Source organism: Gekko japonicus, unplaced genomic scaffold, assembly GCF_001447785.1.
Source record: "Gekko japonicus isolate JY-2015 unplaced genomic scaffold, Gekko_japonicus_V1.1 scaffold58, whole genome shotgun sequence".
Classification (NCBI taxonomy): domain Eukaryota; kingdom Metazoa; phylum Chordata; class Lepidosauria; order Squamata; family Gekkonidae; genus Gekko; species Gekko japonicus.
The window spans coordinates 1,762,273-1,786,111 of NW_015162475.1; the positions used below are offsets into that span (position 1 = coordinate 1,762,273).

Genomic DNA, 23,839 nt, shown 5'->3' on the forward strand with positions numbered 1-23,839 from the left:
ATGCTCCTGTCTCATCAAAGGCAAGCCATACCTCTCACACACAGGCTACACCATAAATATATCAACAATTTCAAAAGAGAGGGGAGGTCATAGGGATGTCAGAGCTTCCACCAATGGTGTTTTTTTAACTTTTGTTTTTCAGCTTTATTCCTATTCTGCTGTGTCCCATTCCAAAATCCCCATAATCCTCTGTAACACAATATATTCTCTTTCATGCAGTATCTTGTGAACTGTAGTCCTGATTCTGCTCACTTTGCACACAAGTTTTATCTTTGCATTATGGAATTATGCATGTGGTTGTGACATGGATGAGAGTAGCTGTGGATGTGCTATGTTGGGTCTTCTTCTTCCAGTGCCTGTGCCATCTCAGTCTCCCCAGCTGCCTGCCATATCTTCCAGCAGAAAACACAACAATGGATAGCTGCTGCCATGAACCCACCAGATATGATAATCAGCGCTCCAATTTGTAAGGTTCCAGGAGACTCAAACCCAAGATCCTGGGAGTCAGGGGCCAATACTTTATTCCTTGTGCTACTGCAAGGAGAAGCAAGTCAATTCCATCTGAGCCGAAAGAGTGCCACAGCACATACAAGTGGCCACTATGGGATATGCAGCCTGGGCCAACCCAGCATAAGCATGTGACTCAGAGAGCCAGTTATGAGCAAGGCTGTGACTACATAAACTTGGAATTGACTCTTCAGTCTCATTGGCCTGTTCATCATGGAAGGATAGAGTTATGTTTTGTCTGTTTGGGGGATCTGCTGCTGCTGTGGACTTGACTACCTGCCTGCCTGTCACTAACATCGGGCCCACTATACCGAATTTGACTTTGGCCTACTGGAAGCTATGCTGCTGTTTATGGTCCTCAGGAACTATTTTTGGTGTGCAGGATTTGACCTTAGTCCTGACCAGTGTTCCCTCTGAGTTAGTTTGAGCTATCTCAGTTTTTTTGCCTTCAGCTCACAGATTTTTGTCTTAGCTCAGGAAGGATGGCTCCAGAGCAAACTAATTTATGCAGCAGCCAAATCGCTCGCTCACAACTTTAATGACAGTAGCTCACAAAGTAGAATTTTTGCTCACAAGACTCCACAGCTTAGAGGGAGCATTGGTCCTGACTATGACCACTGACTCTGCTTGCCCCTGACCCTGCTGTTTTGGCTGCCAGCCAAGTTAGGTTTAGTCAGATCCAACACAGGCATTCCAGTTTAAATAGCTGATCATGATATAAATAATAGGTAATTGAATGAATTTGGGAAAGGGTCTTCATAGCAGTTGTTCGTTGGTGAGTGAGGTGCCCGCAGAAATCTCATACACAAATATCCAGATGGGTTTGCGATGAAAGAGTCAAAAATGGTATTCACTAGTGCTAGTGACTTCACATACCATGATGCACATGACCTCTGTGATGCTATCCCAGTCCACTGCACAGTCCATGTGAATACTGCCAGGACACAAGCATAATTCTTCTGAACTGAGTACTGACTTGCAACATATCCCATATACACAATCTCCTGAGTCGTGAATGGAAAACAAATCTATTTTATTTCGAAAGTTATATAAATACGCTGTATTATGGTAATGCAGCCCGAGTTGGGCCCACTCCAGCTCTGAAGCCCTGATAAAGTATACCCCTGCTTGGATTCTGAATATCACATTCACATGAATGTTGACTTCCTGAAAAGGCAGGGATGACTCATTTGATCATCTCCATCAGGGCCAGCCCCAGCTTATTTTGCACCCTAGGCGGGGATCCCTTCTGGCGCGCCCCCCCCACTGGCGTGCCCACCAATTTTAAAAAATAAATGCATTTTAGGAAGAATGAAAAACACAAATAATCAAGAAACTCCCAGAGTACGGGGCCGGGTGCAATCTATGTGCTTGTAATATTTGGGCACATGCACACGGCAACTCTGTGGGACAGTGCGGGGGGGGGGGGCAGCTCCCCATGGAGATCAAATGGGAAGGACCATGACATTCAATAAAGCTCATTTAACTGCATGCTGCCTATTGGGAGGCTGAAGTAGAGGAGAATCACATTTTCCTAACAGCACAATACTTGAGTTTGAATGCTGTAAAAATGTATTTCCTCCACAACTGAAGCCCTTCTTTGAAGAAAGACATCTGAACTCCATTGTAACAACAGAACTTCAGCTGCACAAATTGCTGTGTGATAATCACCGTCATCCAGAAAGGACTGACTATGGCATGACGGCCATCCTAGAACCATGTGCTACATCACCAAGTTCCAATTAAAGATTAGATTGTTTACATGAATCTTTCAGAGCTGCTAATGAGCACTTGCCAAGGAATAAAGAAGATTCCCAGCTGCTGAGTAGCAAAAGGTTGAGCCAGTTCAGAGAAGTACATTTGGTTTTGAGTCTCGGTTGATGGGAACTCATTTCGTCTCCTAGCCTATGACCCAGACGTAATCCACCTCCTCCTTTGTACATTCTAAAAACATGGGAATTTTTAGAAGACAGTCCTTAAAATAACATTTCACGCAGTGACTTTTGACCCATTTTTCCCAAGATCACCCTGTTATTTGTTTTCAGAAAGTGCATCTTTGAATGAAAGGAGGAAATGACATTCCCGAACATTAACTATGTCACCAGTGAAGTTGAGAGAGGTGTATATATGTATCTACTTATTCCTGCATCACTGATGAGGTGAGAAGTCTGGGGTCATTGATGTAAGAAGGAGCCCCAGCACAGGGGCTTCTCACATTTCCCCAGTGGCAAAGGAAGGAGTGGGGCTGAAGTTTCCATGGTTCCCAGGTGCCAGGCCTAAGGAACCAGCATTAAATTCAGGAGATTATATGCTGTTGGATGCTTGAATATGAAGCATCTAAATTCAATGGCTTGATCAGTTACAATTCCCCCTCTTTCTTTTTTATTGCAATAACTAAGAGCTCCTTCCTATGTGTATGTACATCATTTCACTATTTAACTCTTTTGACTTTCAGCCAACTTCATGAACTGTCTCAGTTGAAAAACACTAGCATACACTGTACTCGCTCAAAAGGAAGACAATGTTATCCATACGGACCCACAAAATTATTATTGGACATAACCGTAACTTGTGTGCAAATGTTAAATGGCCCCCTCTTTCTTGATGGCATACCTGTGAGAAAACCTAATCTTGCGTTTGAGCTAATACTATATCCAACCACATGGTTCTTTCAGTGGAACAGCATTTGCAGAAGATAGGTTGGTTCTGCCCTCCCACTTCAAACCCCCACTATGTCTCCCATGCTGTTCTTGAGGGTCCACTGACCCACTGTAAACAAAATTTCAGGATGCTCAGTGGGCTGCAGTGTGAGTGGGAAACAGGAATGTTATCACTCGGTGAAGTCTGCAGATGGTTGGATACGCACAGCTGTGATCAAACTGACAATCACTAGGCAATGTCACTAGGCTTATAAAAGAATTTAACGCTGTACTATGAGGCCATATGCAAACAAAGGTACACCCAGGGCTATTTTGGGGCAGGAACGCACAGGTACGGAGTTCCGTCTGGCTCCTGAGTTGGCCACGCCCAGCATGAACTCATTAGCATAATAGGTCACACCCAACAGCAGAAACTCATTAGAATTGGCTACATTAGGGGTGTGTGGCCTAACATGCAAAGGAGTTCCTGCTACAAAAAGAGCCCTGGGTTTTGACAACAAACAAGGTAAACAGAATAAGAAGGGAAAGGTGGGTGTGGCTGGATGACCACACTTCTGGTAACATGGGGGTGTGGCCTAATGTGCTGATGAGTGGTGCTGTCAGGGTGTGGCCTAATATGCTAATGAGTTTTGCTGTTGGGTGTGGCCTGTTATGCTAATGAGTTCCTGCTGGGCTTTTTCTACAAAAAGAGCCCTGGGTACACCAGATCCCCCACAATCGCAGACTAAAAAGACATGGAACAAAAGACAATCTGGAGGGAAAAAGAAAACTTTTGGCAAAAGCCAAGAAAAGACTAAATAATAACTGTCGTAGCTAATTCACATACACAAAGCTTCCATAAGAGTGCAGTCACCAAGCCTCCCTGGTGTCTTTTAACTCCGCTTCTGCAGCGGAGCAGAACGGGTTGCCAATGGCTGTGGGGTGCTTACCAGATGTTGTTGTCTGATCGTGCCCTTTGAATCTGCTCGGCATTCACACCTATGTCGGGTCTAATTGTGCGTATGATCACAGCCTTAGTTTCCCCCCCACCCCAAATCTTCTATGAGTTCACAGGCACAACAGTACCTTTCTCCAAAGGAATACCTTCTTGGCAAGTGATAAGGGAAATGTTAATATAATCATATGCACAGAAGTGTGCTAAACTGTGTGGTAAAATGACGTGTAAGGGCTTTTTGTTATTTGAGTATACTATGAATATTACTTAGGCCAATATAAGCCTAGGCAAACAGCTCTCCCATTTATCAGCCACTGATTATCTAAATGTTTTTTTAACACCTCTCTTGGGGGAAAATTGCCTTATAGGATATCTACAAAGAACAGAATTGATGAATAGCAGCTGCGGTTAATGCATTAAGAATAGCTGAATGATCATGGGAGAGGAATGGGGCCAATGTTCTCTCAAAGGAACACCACGGAGGAAAATGAAGACAGTATTATATCCATCACCGACTAGGTGCTTGGCTTTATTTGGAATATCTACGCAAGGCTCCCCTGCTATGCAATAAGCTCAAGCCAAAGGTCTACATTCTGCTGCTATCACAATAATAAGTCACAAATTTCCTCCTTGAAACAACAGCTCTGCGGAGCAAACTCTCCTGTTACTGCCCATCTTCCAACCGCCACACACTATACTGAAAAAAGATTTGCAGCACAGCTTACCATCATATGTTGAATATGAAACATTTCTGCTCCGGTGGCAGAGAGACGATTCGGAAAGGAAATGTCGACAAAGGAACCGGGGAGAGTGCTCGGGCCAGCATTATAGACCTTCAAAAAAAGCAGAAACAGGTCAGCAGGCACAAGCTTCGGTGACTGCTGTTTAGCACAGAAAGCACCCAGAATCACGACAGACTTTCCCAGAATCAGTAATACTTAAAGGTAAGAGAATGGGGAGAGAAAAGGGGCACATGTCACACCATCAGGATAAAAAGAGGGGCTTACCAAGACAAATCCATGAGTCTATACACTTTGGTCTAATGTTTGGGGTTGCATGGCTAGACTTGTGTAAACAACACAGAGAGAGTAGGAATAGGTCCATTCGCCATAACAGTAGTGATGGTATATCTACATTATATCAGCTGTTTTAATTCGAGCAAGGATTCGATTGAATCATCCAATCACAGAACCCATGGCTATACCCTATGGTTTAGATCCAGCACTAGGATCTTGTGAGGTCTGTGTAAAGATCCCCAATCTTCCCAGCATTCCTCTCCCACCAGCAGCCATTTTTGGCTGCAGGGAAGTGGAACACGTATGGAATAATAGCTAGTCAGGACTCTGTCTTCCATTCCACTGACAGATCCCATAATCCAACCCTAGGACGCGTTGAATGAGAATAAAAGAAAGCATAACTGAGCTTGTGCAGGTTGCCTTTTCCTTCACCACGGAGCGAGCTCAATTAGGCCTCACACATCTGAGACTAAAGGGCAGACTTACAAGAAGGCTGGCCCACTCAAATTTGTTATTTCAGAAATGATTACAGGTACTATTCTGGTTAGAACCACTTTCTTGAACGGTTAATCTGGGCCTGTTTATCTGTTCACACACACACACGCCTAAACATTTACATACTGAAAAATAATCAAGTTGAATTAGACACTGCCATCTACACTTAGAATTCAGTCTCTGAAAGCATGGTGGTCTATTCATGGTGCTGCCCAGAATCCAGCCGACTCTAAATAGCCAAACCTCTCTGCTTCATTCTCTAAGGTAAGCACTGCTTTTGTTTTGAGGAATGTATGAATGATAAAGAGATGTGGTGCGCCGCCGTGCCAAGGCCTTGCAAAAGTCCCAGAGGCACTCATGAGGGGGGAGAAGAATCCGGCTACAATTAGCCGCCACTGCAGCATGAAACGCAGGAATAATGTAACAAATTAGAAAACAAATGAACTGGTAACTCTGTTGTGCTGAGGAATGAGAGTTAATGAGGAAGGGATAGTTGGATGACACATCACATTACCCACAACAAAGCAGACATGAGGTTGGGGTTTTTTTATTATTAAAGACATCTAAAATTTTGGCACATTACAAGTTTTTACATATCAAATTTTTTAAAAATGAATCCATTCGAATTTTGCAGTGAATAGACCCGCTTTCCTTTTCTGCTGAGTAAATGTGTACAACTTTTCCTCAGTATATACATTTTTTAAAAAATTGAAAACACTGCCAAGCAAGCAGTACGATGGAACACAATGGTGTGCCCAGTCTCTTACAAATAGCTGCCCTCCGGCATGAGTATCACCACACTGAGGAAGATTTTGTAACTTTTCACTGTTCTTATTTTATTTATTTATTTATCACATTTGTACCCCGCCCTCCCCGCAATGCAGGCTTATTTCAGTGACCAAACACTGCTCATTTCCTGTCCTACATGCATCTTACAAATTCACAACATTCCCAGTCCCCAGAGGGATGATGTTCATTCAATATCTGTCAGGACAGACCAGAAATTACCCAGCTGCACAAAGCATTGCACATTTTGTGGGGACATGTTGTGTGAGCTGGTGAACTTTCTCCTGTTAGTTTGCATGGTTTCTTACGTCCTAGGATATGGGTCATGGAAGCACTATTCAGCTTGTGATTTATTTATTTTTTAAAGGCACTCATTAAATTAACATCAGCTATGGAACAGCGATGGCCAGAACATTTCAGTACACTGCATGGCCATGATCCAAGGTATTATACAGCTAGTTCCACATGCCCAAGAGGGCTTGCATTTCTGCTTCTTGAACACTAGCTTCCCTCCATTCAAACTGGCAAACTGCTTTTGATTCCTTAGTTGCTGTAGATTTTCCGGGTTGTGTGGCCGTGGTCTTGGCATTTCCAGCCACACAACCCAGAAAATCTACAGCAACTAATGAACTCCGGCCATGAAAACCTTTGACAACATATTGCTTTTGATTCAATAGTGATATTCCAATGTGGCATGGGATAATGGAAGCAGAAAAGGAAAAAAGGTGAAAATCCCATTCAGTGCACCAAAATTATCTCTTTAGATGCTACTCAATATTTGAACCTTTGGGTCATCCTGCCATGATATGGGTTGGATCCTAACATTTTTTCCATTGGTACAAAATGGAGGAAAGATTAAGTCCAATTCCCTTTCTCAGTGCTTCCCCTGTATTACCTGGCTTTTTGTTCCACAATCCTTTGTACAGCCTCTGTGGGATTCAGAAATGGCCCCTCTTCCCTCTTGCACTAGAAGTAATGTTAGTAGGATCCAACCCTATGTAGAATCTCTATTCTTTCTGAACAGGTCAATAATCCAGAGCACACTACAGTATGCCATAGGCCATATGTTAGCCAGAAGGGATGATCTCATGATCAGTTCCTTCTTCCTCCCTTGTAACCCATGGCTAGAGTGGTTTTGCTCTGTTCTGTATAGAATGATGGAGAAATCACACTCTGTACAATAACAGATTAGAACACGTACTTCAGCCAGACACCCTTAAAGCTAAATCCCACATAAGAGTGTTGTACAGAATGTTTTTACCTGAAGAGTGACGTTCAGGGGTTGAAAGTGACACTCAAAGTCCTCCAGCTGAATAAACTGAGATGCCTCCACAGATTCCCCATAAACAAAGGAACTGGGAGAGACCACTCTAAAGGAGAGAGAGGAGATCACACACAAGGTAGCAACAGTGACCTTCACTTTGCTCCCATGTTACAGAAACAGCCCTTCTGACAGTCATTTAAACCTATCTATTTCTTTTCCAGCAATTTTGCCCTCCAAAAGGGAGGAAAACATAAACAGCATTCTAACTGTGAAATTAAACAGAAAAGCACAACGCTAGACCTCATCGTGACCCATACTATCCCAGAACATTTGACCCTAACCTTTGGCCCAGCAAGATCCAAATCAAAACATTTCATTTGACCTCATAAATAATGTCCTTTCTTTAAAAAAAAGGTACATCACAGTGCTATAATTAACACCTAATGTTTGTGTACAGGGAAGGCAAATAAAGAAAGATGGAAAGACACTATCCTATCATGATAGCCTATTTTCACAATCTGAATACTTAGTCGAGTAGGGAGGGGAAAAAATTCAGGCCAGAACTTTATTTATAAGCCAAGAATGTATTTTTCTACTAGACGAGATTCTTAAAATAAACTTTAAAACGTTGCACGCATGTACTTCCTCATTTGATGAACTGCTGCTTACCCAGTGATGGACGAGTCTACTTCATGCTTCAAGGGAACAGACAGAATGAGAGTGTTGTCGTGGAGGGAGTGCTCTAAGTTCCCACTGGGTCAAACAAGAGAATCAAGGTTGTGATATAAATTACCTTTGACACAACTGTTTCAGAAATTTCTTGAATTTAGCTTCAACATTTTTGCCATGGACAATAATTTCTCTCATTAAAATCCATCCATATACACACGTGTGCCTTCAGAAATCATCTTTCTACCTGCAATACATGGCGGAAAATGATCTTCTACCACAAAACCCAAGCTACGCGCCCTGGCTTCATTTTTAAACCAGTAAACTCCCTGTTACTTAAATAACACACTCTCTCAATTTATTAAATAAACCGTCCTTACCAGTCATGAGTACTCTCAGACAACTCCTAAATATCACATTTGACAAAGTTCCTTTACACATTGGAAAAATGGTTGTAATATTAACTGTTACATTTTCAGTTCTGTGTTTCAGATGATTATTATCCCCCATTGTTTCATTGCACAATGCTATACTGTTTGTATTTTAACAATAAAACATAAATAAAATTTTAAAAAAGAAAGCATCTTTCCTCTGTTGTGACAGCAGCTTTTGAGTTCAAATGGTACACACACAACTGCAGTCTAGAGTCCAGTGTTCTGCCTGCCTTCTGGCTCACATGAACCTGTTCCTCTTTTGACAGCAATGATCTTGGAGGTTCCCTCTTGGTACTTAGAGCATAAAGTATACAGAGTGAACTTCAACATTTATTTCCACCACACAACACAGGGGACGAGGGTGAGCAGAGCAGCTGAATCCTTCTCTCAGTCTTTGCAAATCTGCCATTGGTTGCAGCTCGGAGCCCGCAGATAACCCTCCCTGGCTGTACTTTACTGGCTTCTGAACCACTCAGTGAAACTGCATATGTTCCAGTGTGGTCCCCCATCTGGCAGCATTCACTGGATCACACTAGAATGAAGCGGCAGCCTCCCTGCCCTGTGTCTGGCACTGCCTCAGCTGTTGCATCATCAGGGCCATGGCGCTTTCCTTGCTTCCCAGTTCAGATACATCGCTGTTCTCCAAAGGGCCGCAAAGTCATGTTACTAAAGAACAATCTATCAGCACATTTAATGTCCATTGCCAATTACATTGGAACTACTGTAGGAAATGCCAGTTCTCTAGTCATGGGGTCACGTTACTTTAGGATTCAAAGGTCTCTGAATTTCTACATATTATTTCTTAAACATTGTTAATTCTGCATCTCTACTGATGAAGGATTTGACACCTCTATGAACTCTGGAACCGATAGATGCTAGTCATATGCTGAAATCCAATCGTAAACCATCCCCTCCCGCTGTGCTGGGGATTTGAGGGGGATTTCATCCCCGTTTCCTGACACTCCCTCACTTCCCTGCGGCAGATGGCAGCCGTTCTTCCTTTGCCCCTGTTTTTATACAGAAGCTGCAAAAGCACAGCACCAAACAGCACCAGAATGGGAGCGGCCCTTCCATTCTGAGTTACAAGTAAACAGGCAGTGCAGCTGCAATATCATGAGAGGACTTCATCGGTATTCTGCAAGGAAGTGAAGACTGTGGTAAACAGCTGAAGAGACATATTTGGAAACAATACTAGGGAGACCCCAAGTATCTAATAAGATGAGTGGTGGTACAGCGGTTAAGAGTGCTGGAATACGATCCAGGAGACCCAGATTCAGTTCCCCACTCTGCCGTGGAAGCTTGCTGGGAGACCTTGGGCCAATCACACGCTCGTAGCCTAACGTACCTAACATGTTTGTTGCTGTGACAATAAAATGGAGGAGGGGAGAAAGTTTCTGTAACCTGCTTTGGGTACCCATTGGGGAAGAAAAGTAGGGTATAGATACCTACACAAATAAACTTGGAAATGAGCCATTCTCTGCCTTTGAGAGCATGGTAAGGATCACCCCTTCAAGCAGATAATAAAAATGACCTAGAACAAGGACTCTCTGGTGTTGAAAGCTGGTTTATGATATTTATTGGCAGTAATGAAAGCAGCAAGATCTTGTTCCATACACCTGTTGTTGCTGAAGGGTTACTATTCCTCCACCCAGAAATTCACAGAACAACTGCTAGTGGTCTTCTCTCATCTCCAGCTGTTAAGAATCTCTCTCATCTCCAGCTGTTAAGGATCATTATATTTGATGTGAGTGACGCTGGAAGATGCCTAATTACAGCCTTTCATTATGCACCATCACATCCAAGAGCATCAAAAAGCCAAAATACGATCCTGTGCTTTAGAAGTGGTGGGACTAAGAGCAAAACTTTAGGAAGCTGTGTGATTCCCATTCCTATGTGAGTCTAGCTATTTCCTGTGGCAAATCACAGATGGGGTTTGCTTTGTTATGGCATATAATCATGCAAAGCGTGCTCTGCACATTATAGTTTTCATCACTGTCTTTATCAAATCCCTATGCACTCATTAGGCGGGATGTATAGTCAAATAGAGAGTTGGCCATCTCTCCAAGCAAGTGTCAGGATATCCTCAGAGGCAGAGAAACAACATTCAGTTCAGCTGCTTCATGAGGCCCCTGAAATCAACACAAGACAGTCTCCAAAACCCCATGTATAACACTGTAAAATGCCAGGGCATTAACCATCTACCATCAAATAAAAGTCATCGACTTTCTGGCTTGATCCCTATAGATTATTAAGTTGATGGACCAGTAAATAATGATTCTGTGGTCTTGGCAATAAAATATGTCCAAGTTAAATGTAGTGCAAGCAAAGATGGAATGAGTAAATCTATCCTAGTTTTGAGATTTACTGAATCCTGGCACAAAAAATAGTACAAGACAAATTAGTCCCACCATCTGAAAGTAGTCCCTTGCCAACTGGGATCCTTGGTTATGTATCATGCACAGCGTATGTGAACTATTTCCCATACTTCGAGAGACTGAGAAGCACACTTTTGGACCATTTGGAGAGCTGCTTTGTAATGGAACAGTGTCTTTATGCTTTGCATCCTAAGCCATTACAGAATTGGGAAAGATTAAACCCACACACCATGTCATTTCTACAGGCTATTATTATCACAATTCTCCAGCATACAAAGGCTGTCTAGAGTACAATAAATCACCTAAGATATCATGCTCCGTGTTTTTCCTCACTGGTCTGAGCAGAAAGTTGAACTGGATGCTTTCTGGAGGAAGGGAATGATTGATTTGTTTTCTCTTCTCAAAATCTTTCTTCTTTTCCCCTAGTTAGGAAATTATTTGTGCCAAGTGCTTAAGTTCTAGACATGACACAAACCAACGCTACTTGATGTAGTAGTTGGGATAGTGCATAGATTATTTCTGGACTAAATATGGATCTACACGAGGAGGACCATCCAACCATAACGTAGACAACATAAATGACATGTCTTCCAATGAGCTCACAGCTATATTTCAAAGAATTAGCTATTTCCAGACAAACTGAGTCAATTAGCTAACATGTCGAGTTGTAGTATACAACCAATCATTTACGTTCTTTCTCGTAATGCATTGGTTTTAATCCCTCCAGGGCTGCTTTTTAAGTGCTGTGCTGAATAGTGTTATAAGTATTATAAAACTACAGATGAAAGTGTATGTGACACAGAGAGGGAGAGGGGGAGGGGGGAGAGAGAGAGAAACCCATCTTCTGACTTCTAATAGCATCAACCAACTTGATGAAGGCCTAACAGCAGGACAACAAAAGGGGGTAACTGGATACAAAGTTTGGGTGTCAGCATTGTCGGAGTAAACCTCAGACACACAGAAAAGACTGCTTTGTAATTATTTGTTTTTTAAAAAAGAAAATATCTCTCAGAATGGCCGGATGAGGACTGAGTATGTGTTAACACAGATTGCTCAGGGCAGTTGATTGTTGGGGGGGGGGAAATAGGTGGGATGTGGAAAGTAACATAATTAAGTGGTGTGTTTGGGTCCGAGAGACTAGTCTCCATGATTTATTTCCCCCATGATGCCTTTGTGGACCTGCAAACTTGTCTATATACTTTACTCCTTGTGCAGACATCAGATTAATAAGGCACTTGCCAAGGTCCAACCAGGGCTGGCTCACAGGCTAGACGAACTAGGCATTCGCCTAGAGCGCGAGCAGGCCCTTGGGGCGCCAAACTGGACGCAGCCCCCCGCCAAAAGCCCTGCATCTCCCTGGCCGCCGCCACCTCTTTTTCCCTGAGTCCGGAAAGCGCTGAACTTGCCGGACTCAGGGAGAAAGAGGCGGTGGTGGTCACGGAGATGCAAGGCTTTTGGTCCAAAAGCACCGCCCGAGGCACCCCATGCATCCGTCCAGTGGTGGGCTCCCCTTTGACCGGCGGCGGCCACTCACCGGGGCTGGGGTGGGCTCAGGCGGCCTGTTTTCCAATGGGGGTTCGGCCCGGCCCGACATGCCCGCTCCCTGTCCCCCGGCCGGCAGCCAGTCCACGCAGGCGCAGAGACTGCTGCTGCAGCTGCCACCTGCCAGCCCCGGCTGTGCGCTCACTCGCCTACCCGCCCCTCACCTGCCCGCTTCAGGGGCTCCCTCGAGCCTACCTTTCCGGGTGCCTCCTGCCTGCTGTACTGCCGCTTCTCAGACAGGGTGGGGCACCTCAGGGAGGGCCAAGGTAAGCGGGACGGGAGGGAAGGAGGGAAGGAGGGGCAGGACTGGCAAGCCCTTGACCCCTCCCGCCCACCAGACAGGAACTGCAGCCGCCACGTGAAGGGAACCCTTCATCGGCGGGGGTCCCTCCCATCTCTCGTTGTGGCGGTGGAGGTGCTGCTGCTGCTGCCTGTCCCCCCACCTACATCCCACCTCCCGAGTTCGCGATGCTGTGGGGGGAAGCAGTGCAGCGGCGCTTTGTAAAAGCCCTGTCGGCCAGTCCCCATTTTAAACCTCCCCCCACAGATGGGTCGCCCTGTCCGTCTGTCTGGAGCAGCAGGAAAGAGCAAAGGGGGGTCCAGGACCACCTTCAGGACTCACAAAATATGTGGCGGTAGAGGGGGGGCGGGGACCCATCGGGATCCTTCTCTCCAAGCCCCACCTGGAGGTTGGCAACCCCCGTAATTGGTGGACGCACATGCGGGGGGGCACCAAAAGGTAGCCCCACCTTGGGCACAAACACGCCTGGAGCCGGCCCTGGGTCCAACAGACTTGAACAAAACAGCACCAAGGTCCTGATCAGCAAGAGTATTCAGTGCACAATTTGCATCATTCCTTGTAAATATTTCTTAACAGCCTTCCACTCAAGTTCAATAGAATTAAATCTTTGCATGTCACCTCGGAAGGGAAGGAGTTTAGTCCCTTCTTTAATTTGGGGCTAAGTGGGTTCATTCTGGATCCTCCATCTTTCAGATTTGAAGAACGTCCTGTTGCCAACAGATATTAAATCTCACCGACTGACACTTACTATACAAAATGAAGTTAAATGGGTATGGTAACTCCAAGTACAGCTTCTCTTCAGTTGGCTAAGGATGCCAGAGGCCCTACCTGACCTTCTTACCTGAAATCTCGATATAGAGGAGAGACAAATAAAGATGAAAGAAAGACTTGCAAGGGAGACTGGTGCCATTTTAGTGTCTGTGCGAGCAACGTCTGCTAAGATACATGGCCAAAAAAGTCTGCAAGTTGAAAAAGAACTCCATCTTACCTCTGAGCAGTGACAAGGAATGAAAGCACCTCTTCTTCTCCAGACAAGTGACTGGTGTCAAAAATAACACTGAACTCATACTATGGGGACAAAAAAAAGTCAGAATCAGCAATGAAAAAATAAGCTTTATTTGAAATATAGACTTTCAATTTCATTGTGTGGCTGCATGGCTCTAAAACATACATGTACAGCATTATTCGGTCCTACTCCAGACTCAAAATGTGTAAGATGTGAACAATGGATTGGATCCTAACAACAATAGCCACACACGCAAGAGGAGGCAGCAGCCCTTCAGCTTCTCCCCCCACCCCCATGTTGCTCCTGGGTTGCCAACCTTCAGGTGGAGATATCTAGGTGACAGAGATCACTATAGAAGGTGGACTTTATGGCATCACACCCGGGGGGCAGGGAATCTCCCGCTTCGGAGCCCCGATTTCCGCCCTGGCGGAATCGGGGCCCGGGGGGACCCCGCCCCCGAAGCTGCGTCACCTCGTTGCTGACGTTGGGGCGTGGCTGAGCTCGTCGGGGGGGGGCCATATGTTTCCCCCTGATGCGCTCGGCCACATCCCCAACGTCAGCAACGTCTGACGTCGCTTCTGGTGACGTCGCGGCGACGCGCGCGCACAACCAGCCTGCTCCCGGACGGGACGGAGCCTCCCCCGCCGGTAAGTTTAAAAGATTTGGCAACCCTATCACACCCTGCTGAAGTCCTGCCCCTCCTCAAAGCCCCTCCTCCTCAGGCTCTACCCCCCAAATTTCCAGGTATTCCCCAACCTGGAGCTGGCAACCCTATTCCTGGGTGTCCCCCAACACCTAAGGAGCAGCATTTCAGAGGGCATTTGGCACTGCTTCAGGAGGAGCAGTGGTGGCACAGAATTTCGGCAGCGTCCAAGACAATATAATTCTTTTATATTCTTACACAACCTCTTTTATCCAGCCAGGAGTCATAAGTCTATGAAAGGAGGCTTCCAGGCATGCCCAATGATCAACTGATGGGCAATAAGGGGAAATGACAGCTTTTACAATACCCATTTTGTGAGAGCTGAAAGGGCCAAGAAAGGGACTGGGACAAGAATGAGAATGAACTGAGATCTTTAGAGTGGTCAAGAAAGATTTCCCCGCCGAGTTTCTGGCTGCAAACAGGATTCATATTAAAAATGTTCAGCAGCAGCACTGTCAGAATCAAAGGACATAACCTCACTAATAATTTAAACAAATATGATAAGTGCAAGTTGGAGAGAGGAAAAAATTGCATTTATTTGGACTAGCATTATGCTGGAACTTGCTGCACTTTACGTACTTTTCATGGCAGGGCAAGATGCAAAACACCTGCAAAACACAGCAGGGCAGCTCAAGACTGAAACGGAGAGAGCCCTCTTCCAACCGTCTGCACAGAGAGCTACACACAGACATTTTCTGGCAGCTAAATAAAATCTCATTTGGGCTCCAAGACCAAGAGCAGTTGTCACAGTCTGGAAAGCTGACCACAGCATCTTTGCGGCCAAGATGCAAAGCCACACTATTTGCAGAGCAGTCTGCACCCCACAAACTCCCTCGACTATCGGGAGGACTTAACTCATTACCTTGGACTTTGATCTCATGAAAGGAAACCCCACGCTGCACTTGAGGAAGTCCGATTCTGGTTCCAGCAACTCGCAAGCAATGCCCATCTCTTCCTGAAAGAGAAAGGGGGAGAGGGGAATATGTTTCAGCACATAAAACGGTGGCCAAAGAAAATAAAAATATTTATTAATGCCATTCTGGTTTTCAGACAAAAATCGTCTCCCAAAGCCGCACATACTGCGGCAGGTACTGTATGTAAACAAGAACCACAGGCAATTCCATGAAGCTTTGCAATCACTGTTTACTCAGAATGATTAGTGTTATTATAGAGGAAGTGGCCAATAATGACTTTAGGAGGACCCTTCCTAGAAGGATGTCAGAGCAGCACAGTGGACTTGAACCTAGAGAGAACCTATCCTGCAGGATTGCTGTTATGAGGGTAAAATCTGGGAGGAGAGAATAATGTTGTAAACCACTTTGTATCCCCACTGGGGAGAAGTGTCATATAAATATCTCAACAAGCATGCAAAATCTTTAAGGCTCACACCAGAAAGTGAGCACTCTGCTTCTTTTCATATAAGGCAATAACGGAATGAGATGAAAAAAACCCCTACAACCCTAGAGTTGGAGCCAGACTAAATTTTCCTCTAATGGGAGGTGTATTTTCTGCCAATTCCCCCTTCCTCCAGCAGACCCCCAATTTGCCCTGAGGCCATTTCTGAAGATCCATGTCCCCCAGGAGCAGCATTTTGGCAGGGGGGGTGGGGATCAATGGGCTGCAGCAGGAGAGTTCTGATCTGCTACTGCTAATGGAAGTACCTTTTGTTACTGGAAATTTTAGTTTGGATCCAGCCCATTAGCTTGCTTGGGTAAAAAGGGGGGGGGGGAGAAACACAAATGCAGAATGAGCTTGCATTCTAGTAAGGAGAAAAGCCAGGCAGATTAATCCTAAAGGAGGAATCCTAAAAAGATTGACTTGGAAGTAAGGGCCATTTCATGCAATGGGGCTTAATCCTAGGAAAGCGTTCTCAACCTTGCAGCCAAAAAATGCTTGGCTAGTTCTAATGCCTTGATTCACGGGCCATCTATGATAGAAAGTGCTATTTGCCTAACGAAGCCTAGTTTCTTGAGTGTCTATTATGGAGCCAGACCATAAAGAAGGAAATGATAAAGATTTATTTATTTATTTATTTATATTTGGATTTATATCCCGCCCTACCCCGAAGGCTCAGGGCGGCTGACGGCACCATGTGCCAAGGTTACAACAATAAACACATAATTTAAAAACAATAAATTACAATAAAATATAGTAACAAATTTGCAATACAGATTTAACCAAGATGGGTAGATACGACAAAATACAAATAAACAAACCAGAGCATCATCATAATAGCTGCCCCCCACCCACACACACAAAAAGGCAGCCTAAAGTTTACAATGGTTAGATATTGACTCCATCAAGCTAAAGGAAGCTAAACTATTGAGAAATCTGAAGTGGTTTCGGGGTGTCCAAGCATGATTGCATCACCCATTACAGCATTCTAAGATGCAACAAAGTAAACGCATTAAAGTTTCATGCGGCTAAGGGCACTGAGGATATTTCAGAGGCCTGGTTGGATCAGGATGTTGTTTAAGGGCAGTATCACTATGAGAAAATAAATGATCATTGTATACATTTTGGTCAGCTACAAGCTGTGTGTATGTCCTCCTCTTTTAAAATTTTACCTAATATTCTTTCATAATTATTTCAAAACGGTTCAAAGCAATAGCAGCGACACTTTTCATGCATATTGGCACAGAAATATAAATACATTAAAACTGTAGAGAAGTTGCCCTAACCTGGACAGCCCAGGCAAGCCCGATCTCAGAAGCTAAGCAAGGTCGACTCTGGCAAGTACTTGGATGGGAGACCTCCTTGGAATACCAGGGGTGGGAGGCGGGGGCAGGCTTTATTCAGCCACCCCTCTGAATATCCTCCAGGCCCACTACAGTATCTACATGTTCCTGTCCTGATGTGCCATTTCTCTATCTACTTGCCTGCCTTCACTGGTGGGAAAGAGAGTTCTGCGCTGCAAGTGTGTGTGTGAAGCTGGGTTGCCAACTATGGGTTAGGGATTTCCTGGAGATTTGGGGGTAGACCTCAGCAGGTATGCAACGCCAAGGAGTCCACCTTCCAAAAGAAGCCATTTTCTTCAGGGGCACTGATCTCTCTAGTTTGGCAATCAATTATGATTCTGGGGGATTTTAGGCTCCAATTGGAGGTTGGCAACACTAGATGAAAGGTGCTGCGGTGGCTCAAGTGGTTAAGACGCTGAACTGCAGGCTGTGGAAGGTCAGTAGTTCAGCAGTTCGAGACCAGGGTTGCCGCCTGACGGAGTGAGCTCCCATCTCTGGTTCCAGCTCCTGCCAACCTAGCAGTCTAAAAGCAAGAAATTGCAAGTAGATAAAAAGGTACCACTTTGGTGGGAAGGTAACAGCGTTCCGTGCACCTTGGTGTCTAGTCATGCCGGCCACATGACCACGGAAACGTCTTCGGACAGCGCTGGCTCTTCGGCTTTGAAACGGAGATGAGCACCGCAACCCTAGAGTCGGATTCGACTGGCTTTCGAGCAAGGGAACCTTTACCTTTACCCTTAACACTAGATGAAGAATTGGCAAATCAAGTGGTGAGAGAACTTGGCTTCACTAAGGGGAGAAATGGCAACTGTATTGGCTCATGACCCACAACATGTGGCTCCACAACTCAGCTGCAGATCCCCACTCGTGGGTTGGAGACCACTGATCTAGGGGTTGGGTTGTTATTAAAATTCATCAATTTTTGTTTCTACAAAACTTGAAGAGGACCTTGTCAAAATGTATTAATTTATTCACTCTGTACAGGAAGACAATGTTAGAGCCTCTCATTTGCAAAATGTAAAAGACTATCCCACATCTCTGCTGATACTTGAAGTGGTTTTAGAAAATTCTTTTGTATAATTTAGCCAAGGTCAACCAACCAGGCTGATTACCAACCAGTCTACTGTGGTTTTATAAGGGATGTAGTGGTATAATGTTTGATTTACTTTTAGCCTAAACTCCCACTTTTCCTCACATCTTACAGTGCTTGAAGTTTAGCATTTTTAGTTATTTAATATGTCTACTGTTACCTTAACAGAATAGTGGCCAGATTTAAATTGAAATAACGCTGCAGAATTATATCTGAAGAACATTTCTTGCTATAGGTTATGGATACACACACTGCACACTGTTCAGCAAAAATAAAAAGCTAGTCATTACCGAATCCCATTCTGTTGCTTTCACTGGCATCTATGACTAGGCTGTGCATAATATATAAAGAAGCAAAGCAAACTATTGATATTTACAGAATGTTGTTAAGTAAAAAATCTGTTTGAGCAATAGTACTGAACTACTCAAGATATTAGTCTCCAGTTTGGTGAAGTGGTTAGGAGCGTGGACTCTAATCTGGGAGAACCATGTTTGATTCCCCACTCCTCCACATGGAACTGCTGGTGTGACCTTGGGTCAGTCACAAGTTCTTTCAGAGCTGTTTTCTCAAAGGCAGTTCTTGAGAGAGCTCTCTCAGCCCCACCTACCTCACAGGGTGTCTGTTGTGGGGAGGAGAAGGGAAAGTTATCGTAAGCTACTCTGAGACTCCTTTGGGTAGTTAAGGGTGGGGTATAAATCCAATCTCCTCTTCTTCTCTGAGGCTTCTTATGGGTCAAACAGATTATCAGTACAATCCTTTGCTAGTGCCATGGGCCAAGGCTCAGTGAGGACTCCTCAGGAGAAGAGGAGCCATGTGTTGCCAGCTTGGAGTCAGCAGAAGCCAGCAAGCAGGAAGACAAACGGTAGGCTGGTCAGGAATCACAGCCAATAGCTGGTGCAGAAGTCTCCAACCCTGAGTCAACAAGTGAAACTAAGCTGATTGTTCCCAGTCCTTCAGTATCACCAACACCCTCTGAGTGCCACAGACAGAGGCTACGAGCAGAACTACAGGAGAGACAACAGAGTGCCCGTCTCCTGGCCCAACACCAGCTGCTTGAGTAGTTGTAGAATTATTCCCAAGCAGCTGGCTGCAAATTTGACCCTTAGGCATATGGCTATAAAAACCAGCCAAAGGAAGCTGTTAGGTGTGAAAGCAAGAAGTCATTCCACCACTGACTCTGTGACCACAACCCCTAGATCCTGCCTCACTTGGGTGACCCCTGGACTGGCTTCTGACTATGGTTTTTGGCTCTGCTAGACTCCTGCTTGTAATCCTTAGACTGCTTGACTATGCCTCTCAGACAGCCCCTTGGCAATGGCTTGTTTGGCTCTGAACTCCTGGACTGGACTCCTGACTCGGTTTCTCTCACTTGGACTTTGGCTGCCCCCCAGGAACCCACCCTCGGCTCTGCCTGACCTGTGATAGCTAGGGATGCTGCCTGGCATCAGTACTTTGCCTGCTGGTGCTTCAGGTGCTAGCAGGAGGAAATGGGGGCGGGTGACAATGCAGCATGCACCAGCAGTGTGCTCAGTTGGCATTCCAATGTCACTTCCAATAAAAGCCAGAAGTGTCCTAATGAATGCTTTAGAATTATAAAATACTACCTAGATTCTATATGTAAATTCCAGAGTGTCTAATGGTGTCCCAACAGGATTTTACTGAATATGATGTCAACATGCCGGCATGCCAATGGTGTACCAGGCCCCGCCCCCAATTTCTCCCAGGAGATGCTGGCTGTGACCTGGCAACCCCATCCTCTCCCAAGTGACCAAACCCACTGATTTCAGTAACCTTAATCTGGAGTAACTCAGCAAAGGACTGCACTGTACACTGGCTAAAAATCCAATTGATTGTTGTTGTTCTTTAAAAAAACATACACAAATTGTAACAAAATAAAATCAAAACACACAGTGGTAAAATTCATTTAAAGGACTTTGTTTAAACTGGAAGAAGTGCTGAAGCACAAAAATTAGGATTACTTTAGCAGATGTCAGCAGATGTGAATCTCACATGCAGTTTTATGTATTGTTACCATTTCACAAGTGATCTAGTGTTTAGCTCTAGTTCTGTACCAGAAAGCCAAGAGAAGAAGAAGAAGAGAAGAGATTGGATTTATACCCCGCCCTTCACTACCCACGGGAGTCTCAAGAGCGGCTTTCAAATGCCTTTCCCTCCCCCTCCCCAAAACAGACACCCTGTGAGGTGGGTGGGGCTGAGAGAGCTCTGACAGAAACTGCTCTTTTTCAAGAACAGCTCTTATCAGAGCTATGGCTTGGCCAAGGTCATCCAGCCAGGTGCAAGTGGAGGAGTGGGGAATCAAACCCGGTTCTCCCAGATTAGAGTCCGCGCACTTAACCACTACACCAAACTGGCTCAAAATGTCCCAGGCTCCTTGTACTGCTGCAGGGAATGCTGGGGCCCAACAGGACAACGATCAGTACAAATTTACAAGAGACTGCGCCACACTCTTCAGATGATGCTGTGCGGCACTGCTGGAGATGGGTTTGCACTTAGGGTTGTCAACCTCCAGGTGCTGGCTGGAGATTTCCTGGGATTACAACTGATCTCCAGGCGACAGAGATCAGTCCACCTGTATAAACTGGCTGCTTTACAAGGTAGATCCTATGGCATTTGCACCATTGAAGCCCCTCTCCTCTCCAAACCCCGTCCTCCTCAGGCTCCACCTCCATATCTCCAGGAATTCCCCAATCTGGAGCTGGCAACCCTATTTGCATGGGCTTTGTCCAAGTCTCCCTTCAGTCTCCTCTCAGCAAGTGCGGGTGTTATACCTGAAGGACTGTAGGAGCGCATGCAGTAATTCCACTCAGCACAAAGCCTTCTAGTGCTTCTAACCCTTGTGAATGCACAAACTATTACTTCTTGTTCACGGATATATTTTTTTGTAGTCACTCTGGCGCTACACAATGTTCTCTCAAAGGACGTTGGAAGATCTACATCCCTCGTGCAGTTTTCAAGGAGATGTAAAAATGAACTTTTAAGTACTTTTGGCTTGTCTCGGTGAAGAATATTCTAAGCATTCTAGCTTTAAAGTGCAAGTATCCGAGTTCTCTTAAATGTGTCATTGCTGGCTTTTAAAAATGGTTTTTCTTTGACATTTTTATGGTGTTGTTATCTATGCTGGGTTCCTGTTTTCTGGGAGAAAGGCAGGTCTATAAACAGTTTAAATAAATACATTTGCATATACATTTACAGTCTTCTGTACATGAATCCGGGAACTCTGGCTCAGTCAGTCTTTCCCAGTGACCACTGGTAGGCCAGTGATATCTTGTGTGTTTGCTGCACCAGCAGGTAGCCACCAGAGTTGGCCACAGCTGAAACGGCCTTAAAATATTATTTGCAAAACTAAGGCCGAGTTCAGACTGGCAGTTTGCCCCGATATACGTGCATTTCAGAAACGTTCCACAACAGGATTAAATGGGCCATTCACACAGGCGCATTTGTCGGGCGTTCCCCACCCGTACTCAACCCGTCTTGTAACGCTTCACTCCCAGGTTTAAAAAAGTGGTAGCAAAGCCTGGAAAGCGCAATTATCCCGTGTCCATCCCGCACCAACAAAGTGTGAACGCCAAAAGCCACATTTTTCTTGTGTGCTCGTGCAAGCCGCCCTGAGTCCGTTCGCAGGGAGGATGGGGTATAAATACAATGGAATAAATAAATAAATGCACTCATGCGCATAAGCGCGTATCTCCAGATTACAAAAAAAGAAAGCCGCGCCTTACAACCGTGCCTCCGAGCCAAAAGTGTGAACACTCCCTTGCGCCTCCTCCCGGTATGCTCTCGCATCAGTCGCTGCAGTTTGAATGGGAAAACCTGGAACAGTTTGTTCCGGCTCTTTTTTGCCACAATTCCCTCCTGCTTCAAACTGCCAGTCTGAACTCAGCCTAAGTGTCAGCAATGCTCTTCCCATGCTTCATTTTGTGCATGTCCTCACACAGTGAACATTTCTTTAATGCAAATGGTCTTCTGCTGGATGGCTACCACTCAGTTCACAAGAGGGACTCAACACCTGAGAAGGGTCAGAATTAAAACCGTGAAAAAAGAGGCCTGTCTGTCAACTGCACATCTTGGTGCAATAACTATAAACAAGGGCTGAACATTCAAATTCATCATTTCATCAAGTCTTGCGCATACAAAAACATTTAGGCTGTTCAAAAAAAATTGCACAACACAGGTCAGGTAGAAGCCTTTTAAACTGAGGACCGTTTCCAAGGAAACGTCTTCGGACAGCGCTGGCCCTTCGGCTTTGAAACGGAGATGAGCACCGCAACCCTAGAGTCGGATTCGACTGGCTTTCGAGCAAGGGAACCTTTACCTTTACCTTTTTAACAATATTGAAAGGTTTTTTTCCATAGGTAATCACTTAGGGACAAAGGGGCTCGAAGGACAATGACAATCAACTAGTAGTTCAAATAGAGCTGTGTATAATATCAGATATTATTATTAAAATTATTCAAAAAGAATAAAAGGGAATGGGGAGATACATTCAAAATGCTATGCATTGGAGGGGAAGCTACAAATTCCATTATTGGTGGAATAGTCTCCTGAGTAAGATCCGGGCCTTGTGGGACTTAATGCAGTTCCACAGAGCTGGGAAAATGGAATGTTCTACCAGGCCAATGGTTGAGGTGGCGTGAACCCAAGTTGTATTGGCCTCCCCCAGCTCTACTGTTCTGTTGCTCTGTTCCATCTGCATTGTTTCCATCTTGCATTGATTTTGTCTGCCTGTCCCCGGGCCAGGGCTCTTTTTGTAGCAGGAACTCCTTTGCATATTAGGCCACACCCCCTAATGTAGCCAATCCTCCAAGAGCTTACAGAGCTCTTTTTACAGGAGCTACTGTAAGCTCTTGGAGGATTGGCTACATTAGGGGTGTGTCGCTTAATATGCAAATGAGTACCTGCTACAAAATGAGCCCTCTACCTGCACACACATAGGGAGCCTCCAGGAGCAGATGAATTATTGGTATCGACAGTTGTTATTATAAATTGAGACTCCGATTTTAAACTGTTTATGATGTTTTAATTGGTTGTGTTATGCTTTTTATGTGTTGCGTAACCTGCCTTGAGCCTGCTTGCAGGGAAAGGCAAGTCTAGAAGCCAAATAAATAAATAAAATGTCACACAATGCCTTATTAGCAGATGTTTGGGAGGAGCAGCAAATCAGAGTTACCAACCTCAATGGCACTCCTCAGTAACAGTGCCTGTGTGAACAGACAGACATGCTATTCCCCAAGTCTGGTGCACTGTTTGGAAGCATAGTAGTGCAAACTTCTCGGCATTTGTTCTGGGAAGGGAATGGGA

General features: G+C 44.9%; 1 protein-coding gene across 1 annotated transcript in view; it reads right to left on the bottom strand.

The window, feature by feature from the left end:
- ITGA9 (integrin subunit alpha 9) overlaps positions 1-23,839 on the bottom strand; it is a 296,748-nt gene that overhangs the window by 57,248 nt on the left and 215,661 nt on the right. Inside the window, exons 18-22 of the mRNA XM_015405733.1 lie at positions 15,555-15,647; positions 13,972-14,051; positions 8,332-8,415; positions 7,660-7,768; positions 4,827-4,934 (exon numbers count right to left, since the gene is read on the bottom strand). Of these exons, the coding sequence (XP_015261219.1) occupies positions 4,827-4,934; positions 7,660-7,768; positions 8,332-8,415; positions 13,972-14,051; positions 15,555-15,647 (474 nt within the window). The remainder of the gene's footprint in view (positions 1-4,826; positions 4,935-7,659; positions 7,769-8,331; positions 8,416-13,971; positions 14,052-15,554; positions 15,648-23,839) is intronic.